At 42.7% G+C, this 7,800-nt stretch overlaps 1 protein-coding gene across 2 annotated transcripts in view; it reads right to left on the reverse strand.

Moving 5' to 3' along the window:
- Positions 1 to 344, reverse strand: part of CSTF3 (cleavage stimulation factor, 3' pre-RNA, subunit 3, 77kDa) — a 52,469-nt gene extending 52,125 nt beyond the window's left edge. The window contains exon 1 of one of the 2 annotated variants that reach the window (XM_010563757.1): positions 134 to 324. In XM_010563757.1, coding sequence (XP_010562059.1) covers positions 134 to 163 — 30 coding nt within the window. In that variant the 5' untranslated portion in view covers positions 164 to 324. Of the gene's footprint in view, positions 1 to 133 lie in introns of both variants that reach the window. The other variant, XM_010563755.1, reaches the window with a different exon arrangement.
- Between the last annotated feature and the right edge of the window lie 7,456 nt (positions 345 to 7,800).

Raw genomic sequence — 7,800 nt, forward strand, 5'->3', positions numbered from 1 at the left:
GCCCCGCCGGGGCCTGCCCAGCGCCGCCACCACCGGCCAAGCCCCGGACGGGGCCGCCCCCCCGCCGCGGCGGCCCTAGCCCCCGCTATTCCCCTGAGGGAGCGGCCTGCGACGTAGCCCTCCTCCTGCTCACCTGGTCGCCGGCCGCTCCCTCTCCGGACATGGCGTGTTAAAACAGGGGCTGGGGCACAGAGGCCCCAAACAGATTAAAAAACCCTTTAAAAAGCGCCCGGCGCTGCCGCCGCCGCCGCGGGCAGCTCCACCGGTCGCGCCAACCGCTGCGGCCCGGAGTTCCAGCAGCGCTAGCAACAAAATGGCGGCTCGGCCCCTCCGGTCCGGCTTTCAGCGGGGGCGGGGGGAGGAGCGGCGCCGCGCCGCGCCGCGCCGCGCGGGGGACGCTGGGAAAAGCCGGGGGCGGCGCTGGAGCCGCCGCCGTGTGGCGGCGCGCGGGGGGAAGTGCGTCACGGCGGCGCGCGGCGCTGGGGCGGAAGTGGTCAGTGAGCGCGTCCCTGAGGGAGGCTGCGATGGCGAAGGGGGCGCGTCGGCCCGGCACCCGCGGCGGGGCCCGGCCCGGCCTTGCTCCCCGGTGTTGTGGGCGGCAGGCCTGTCTCCCGCCGCGTAGGGGCAGGGTGAAGTGCTGGGGCCCGCCCCGGAGCCGCGAGCGAGGCGCTCCCTGAAGGGCGGCCAAGTAGAGCCCTGGGGGCCGCGGTAGCCGTAGTCATGGCGCTCGTAGGGGTCGCAGTGTGGGCCTTCTCTCCCATCGCTCGGTCCCCGTTTCCTGGCGGACAGCTTGTTGTTGAAACTCTGAAGGACAGCGGGCAGAAACTAGGAGGTTTTGGTGGCCTGTAGCCCTGGCCCTGCGGGCTCATCATGGCCTATTTCCTTAACGAGGCGTTGCCTCTTGAACAGTCACTTCTTTGCAGCAAGCCGACACTCTGCCCTTGGTGAGGAAGCATCAGCAATGTCTCCTAGCAGCAGACCCATCCCTTCCACCTCACAAGAGCTCTTGTTAATCAAGGAAGCAAGCTCACAAGACAGGCTAAGAGGTCGTTGTCTGAAAAGACCTCAGGGACACAGGAGGCAGTTACCCCTATATCTGCTTAACTTTATTTACAAAGTAATCGCCAGTCCGTTCGTGAGAGAAGGGCTTTGAACCAGCCACTGCAGAGAAACTGCTGTATGAAACAAATTCATTAAAGGAGGCTTGACAGATACCAAGGTGAAAGCTGACTTAGCTGCCTTCACAACAGCAGTGTAAGTGTTCTTAAAATTGTATAATACAGTCATACGTATGCAGAAATACTTGAAGTCACTTGATATGGGTTCCTTTCTGCTTCATCTTCCAAAAGTCACCTTCTTAAACCACAGTAATGTGTAGAAAGAGGACATAAGAAAAGCATAGTATGCAGTCTTTTCTTCTGAAGCTTGACCCCTGCCAAAAAAGGGAGCAGATAGTAAACACTTACTTGACCAATCTGTGGAGTAGTATTTTACTTCTCAGCATTGAAGAATTTTGATTGTTATTCTTCAGAAGTGAAATACAAACATACCTATCCATTTGTGTTGGTAGATATGCTGTCCTGTTCTCCGATTTCTTAGAGAATAGTGATTCTACGATAATAAGGCTAATTTGTTATTTCTTATGGGCTATTTCTTCCATGTTACAACAGACTCCATTCTGAAAATACTTGATATGTAAATACAATTTCTTTCAAAAAAATCTGCATTTCCAATTCATCAATGTAATGTTTTTCCATTTCCCATCTAGGAACCAATTCCTTGTACATTGCTTAAAGCAACACTGGTGAAACTTCTAATTAGATAATACATGTGTTACTTCACGTCTACAGAGTGTCAGCTATCTTAGTGGCCTGGTTGAAATTTTGTTCTAGTTCTTTGGGATTTTTGTTCAAGTATATTTCTATTCTAATTTTAGCTGCTTATGGTTTTGGGATTGCTGCCTTCAGTTTCATAAATTGATAAAGGTGGTTTTGAATGATGACAGCATCAATGACATCTTGCTTGTCCAATAGAATGAGTTAGTAAAGAGCAAAATAAGTGATGCCTAATGTCATTAAGACTTTTGCTCTTTACCTCCTATAGCCCCTCACCCCACATAATAAAATAATATGCTGTTTCTTAAACTGGTGTTCTTGATTTCTGTAATTCCATGCATAGAACAGACCTTGGACAAAAGCCCAGCTGCTGTAAATACAAGTAGTGCCTATTCCCTTTCTGTCAGGTGTTGCTCTGATAGTTTGAATGAACAGCAGCTCTAATACACGGTCTTAACTCTAATGTGTTAGTTGGAGAATATTAAAAGAAGCACTAACATACAGAAAGAAAACTAAATTTTAAATTCTTATTGATATGTTGTACCTTACCACTTCAGCCCTAGTAGCTTGCCTTGTTTTGCAGTTAAATGGGAACTTTTTCACAACTCTGTGGTAATGAAGGTGTTTATGTTTTGGTGTCAGTCTCACAAGGGGCAGTGTTACTTACAAAACCTGTGTGGAAATGATAGGTTATATTTCAAAGTAACTTTGAAAATGTTTCCTTGTCTTGAATTTAGAGTTTAGATTCGAAAGTGTTAGCTTAACTCAAGTTTTGCTGCGCTGTAACTTAAAATTGGGCCTCATACAAAAGTCCACTGGCTTGAGTTCAGTAGTGTTGTAAGTTTGTTAGTCAACCTATTTGAAAGGCTGATTTGGAGCTTTCTTGTTGATGGTATGAGAGCAAATAATGGTGATGCAGCAGCTAAGCTTACTACAACTACTTAGGTGCTAATTCTTTCTGCGTAGCTCAAATGCTGTTGTAGAACGTGGCTTCCTTCTGCAGCTGCATCATCTCGAGTAGAGTAGCTCAAGGCTTCTAGCCCGAGGTAACTGGAGCAGTGAAGACATGATTAGAGGCCTGTCTGCTTGGGAAGGCTGCACTTTAATTTTCAGATGATTTGTGATATCAAAGCAACAGGACATTGCTAATATGTACTATGCTGTAGTGATTCATGCTTAGTTCAGTAATTGACATGAAACTTAATGGCAAGCTATGAGTTAACAAGTAAACTATTGTGGATTATACTGCTCTGTAAGTGAGTGTTGCAGAAATTGAAAACAAATCTGAAACTGAACATGAATTGAAGACTACTATACCTACAGTTCAGTGGTACTTAAATATTTCTGCTTGGAAAAAAAATATGTGTCACTTAAAAAAACTGGAAGAAAATGAGGTCTTATAACAAATAAAATGTTGAACCTTAAAGCCTGCCAGGCCAAGATCTTGCCAAACTGTAAAGTGGAACAAACTTGAAAGGAAACTGCTTTCACAGAGTTGGGGCAGTGGTTATCAAATACAGCTGATGTATCTGTCTTCCAAGTGATTTTAGCTGCCACAGCAGATTATTTTTTAATACTAGTTATGAAATTGCAGGTTTTGTGCAACCTTTTTAGTGCAACTCTATGACCACTAAAAATATTGTTCAGAAACTTTTTTTTGAAAGAATTCAGTCACAGATATAATTATGTCTACTCAATGCTAGAGAGAATGTTTACAGCTCTTTGATTTGAATTGCCCTATTAATTTCTATGTGTTAATGCTGAATCTCAAGCTACCTTTGAATGCAGAGGATGCTGGGAATTGTCCTCCCCACTTCATCATAGTATTATTGGAGGCTGTGTCACCCCTCCTCCGAGATGGATTTCAGCATAGGTAGGGTGAAGAGAGGTTGACCTGAAAACTGAGAAACCCTGTCTTGCTATTGGCCAGGGTGATGGTGGGCCCTGTTGTTTCCTCAGCTGAGAGTTTTGCAGTACTTGAGTACCCCTATAGAGCCCATAATCTGTCCTTTTGTATTCTAAATTGACATCACCATGGGAATTCTGTGAACTAAAAAAAAGAAGGTAGTCTAAATTTCTATTCCCATAGGCCATAATTAAGAATTAAATTCATCTTTCTGCCAGACTGGTTTTGCTCCCCATTTGACATCTACTGGTTTAGAGTGAGGTGTGTCGTGCTAATTGGTTGCATCAATGGCAAAGATGAGGAAGGAAGCAAAACCCCAGCTAACAAGCTTTGCTGAGTTTGTTTTCTTGGGCTCTGCACTGGTACTGCTGGAATTTGTAGTGAAGAGTGAAGCAAGCAGCTGGGGGTATTTGGGTGGTGAGGAGGAGAAGGCAATAGTGCTCAGCTGAAAATGGTATCCTGTAAGGATCTTTCAGCTGACAGGAATGTCAGTGTGTGAAACTTTGCATGGGTATGTGACTGGTAGGAGCTGTGGCATCAGATCTGTTGTCTGAGTAATATTCTCTGAAATTAGTTTCTTTCTGGGCATTTTCTCACTCTGATCACTGTGTCACTTGCAGCACAGTGCTACAGAGAGCCTTTCTTTGCTCAAAATATATGATTTACAAGTGCTGAAGTAGGAGACTGGAGCAGTGAGCTGCTTGCTCATTACGTGAGACTCAGACTGATACATGCACTATGGGGTTTGGAATACAGAAGACCTTACTATGTCAAAATGATGCAGCCTGCATATTGGATCTGTTGCTGCTTCTATGTTGCTGGATCCAATAGTGGTCTTGTTTATCATTAGCAGTTGGGGAGGAGCTGTCTTATTTCATTCTAGTTCTGCCTTGTTTCCAATTCATGCTTCTGTTGTCATCTTTCCCATTTGACTGCTGTAGGCGATCTGCGCAAGAAAGGCATGGCAGGCATACACCGTGTCTGTTGTTCCAGCTACCAGTGTCTGAGGTGCTGGTGGTGATCATCCCAGTAGAGGTTTATAATATGGAAAGTGCAGAGAGGGTCATGCGTCATGAAAAGTGTCTTATGTCTAGATTACAGGAACAGAAACATAAGTTATGACAGGAATAGCAAAGGATGAAATTCTGTGTCCCATGTTACCCAGTGAATTTGGCTTCATGATCACAGTCTGTTATGAAATTAAAAAGAAGAGAATCAGTGACATGCAGTGGCAAATTATATGGGTGCAATGCAATGAAAGGAAGGGGGTTTTTTGGAGAATAGAGAGAAATTTGTCAGGTTTTAAAATTAATGTATTTAAGGAGTGAAACTAATCTAGAAATTTAGCATATAAAGTGAATGGATTAGTGAATAGTAGAAAATAATCGTAGTGGATTGCATAGTTGCAGCAATGTATTTTAACAGTGTAATAAGATGTTAAAATTATGAATTGAATTCTAGCCTCCTCAACATCAATTCATTTGTTTGAATTGGCCATCGTTTAATGTTATTCAACACAGTTTTGCCTCATTTATTTTTTGTCAGCAGGTGTTCAGCTTTCCAAGAAAAGTATAAGCCACACGTAGACCAAACAAGCATTTTCTAAATCTTGCTTTTTTTTTACTCCAGCGTTCTTTCCCAGTATAAGTAGTTGTTCTCTTTCTATAACACTAGTTGGTGTTGTGGATCAGTATTAGTATTCATCAACGTTTATTTATATTACCTTGTGGATTCTTTGGAAAATTTACCTTAATGAAATGAAATCTGAAGCTGGATCTCTGTTTAAAATTGTATTTTAATGATGCAACATTAAGCAGTGAAAATAGTGCTGAAAGTTGTTTAAGCCAACAGCTGGATATCCTCAGAGGCAGGGTTACATTTTTTTCTTAAGATTTGTGGACAGATATTTATGGATGTACCATTTATAGTCTACATACAGCGAGTTCTACGTGCTCTGAATGCTTTGGGTGTATAGTATGCGTGCAGATCAGTTCTCCACTACGTGCACAGTCAGTCTTGCATGTCCAGCAGCCAATTCCTATGGCATTCCTGCATGCCTACCGCCAGGCTGCAACAGTGTCCAAGTGTCTGAAAATCAGAGAGAGACTAACATTCTCCAGTTCTGCCTGGACAAAATTTCCAGGCAGAAAACCAGAAGAAATCTAGAAAAACTCAAACTGCAGAACAAAGTTTAAAAAAAAAAACAAACCACCAACCAACCCAGATAAAAAATGCCACACAAACAAACGAAAAAAACAAACCAAAAAAACCACCCCAACAGAATAATGCTATTTGTGTACTGGCTTAAAGTGGAGTCCAAAACAAGCCTTGCAGCTAGAGGGATAAAGATGAAGTAATGTATGCAGCAGCACAGTTCACTAATTGCGGTGTTCTCAAATTTTTGAGTGTTTGACTTTGTAACCTAGTTAAAAATGTGTTTAATGACCATTACCATGGCTGGATCTCTTTTTGCGGCTTGTCCCTGTTGGCTTGTGACCACTCTGTGTCCCCAGCACTGTGACTCACCCGGGAGGTGGCAGACAAACACCACTCTGTCTCGGCTGGAAGTGTAGCGAGGGGACAAGCAGCACGTACCTGGCAGCTGCCCAACAGAGAAAATGGCATGGCAGTAACTTCAGGTCTTTTTATGTCTAGATTACAGGACTTTTTCCTGCCACATTACTATTTGACATCAGAAGCGGCTTTCTATGAATCCTACTGTGAGTCACAGCTTACAATGATGAATCATTTTTGAAGTATTTTAACTTTACCGTATTTCAGGAAAAAGTCATGCGCATCCCGGTTTTAAGGGTATTAATACTCAAAGGTAATAATAAGCACAGAAAGTAGAAGCATATGGAAGGAAAATAGAGGCATCAAAGGATGATCTGAAATCAAAGAGGGAACTTGCTAGTATTTAGCATAGCAGTCATCATGCAACAAATAAAAAGGAGAACAAAGTGAGGTGGGGCAGAACATACTTATTTGTAATCCGTGTTGCACACTTTTGCATACCAGTATTCAGCCTCAGTTGTTTTATAGTGTATGCTTATTCTGGTTATAAATACATAGGCAAAGCCTTTTAAAAACATAGTGTTGATTGCAGTTATTTCTCACTTAGGATCAGTGATACAAAATTTAGTGTTAATTGTGATTATCTGATATAATACCGGAGTGCTTCCAAAAATGTTAGTGATTAACTGCAAATAAAAATTGACTATCTAAGCATAGTGTTGCCTGCACTGAATTGCCTTCTACTTGGCTGAATAATGAAATCATAAGATGAGGGTAAAGTAAATTTATAAGACATTAGATGCTATTCATTTTCATAATATATTAGAATACATAAACACAGAACGTCACAGGTTTCCACCTCAGGCTGTTTTGGGTAGAACTCCTGTTTTCTTAAATACAAGTTGTCCACAAACTAGTAAGTTCACCCTGCTGACATAAATCCTACCTATTCAAGTGCTGTGTTTGTGCAGCCTAGAGAAACACAAAAGGTGCAACTGGCCAACCAGTCCACCTGTAATGGGGGTGGGGAGGTTGCTATGCGACTATAATATTTGATGCTTTACTTAAAAGCTCGGCTCCAGGAAACAAGGGTTTACATAAGAATCAATCAATCTTCTTTCTTCTAAGTTAGTTTCCTTCTGTTACAAAACAAAGCTTGTTTGTGTGATCCAAGTACATGGCAAACTCTCAGAAACCTGGAAGCAATGTGAAAGAAACCAAAGTTTAGGGTTGTTTTAATCTCCTTATTTTAGGCAGGCTTGACTTATGAATCTTGGAAATGCCAGTACCCTCCTGGTGCTGGAATAGCAATCACCCCCTCCTTCCACATTCATGGTGTACAGCTTGATCCACAAAATATTCCTTGCCTCAGTTTACCTTCAGAACCTATTGTGACTGTCCTGTGTCTCCCACCTTAAGCTACACTTCTGTCTCTAATGTAGCTATTGCCAGAATTTATGGTTATCAAAGTCTGTTTTGAAGAAATAACTAAAGTTTCTGACCTCTGTGCAAATCTCCAATATTGGTGTTGTTACCTAGTCCAGA

Source organism: Haliaeetus leucocephalus, unplaced genomic scaffold, assembly GCF_000737465.1.
Source record: "Haliaeetus leucocephalus isolate CR32 unplaced genomic scaffold, Haliaeetus_leucocephalus-4.0 Scaffold173, whole genome shotgun sequence".
NCBI lineage: Eukaryota > Metazoa > Chordata > Aves > Accipitriformes > Accipitridae > Haliaeetus > Haliaeetus leucocephalus.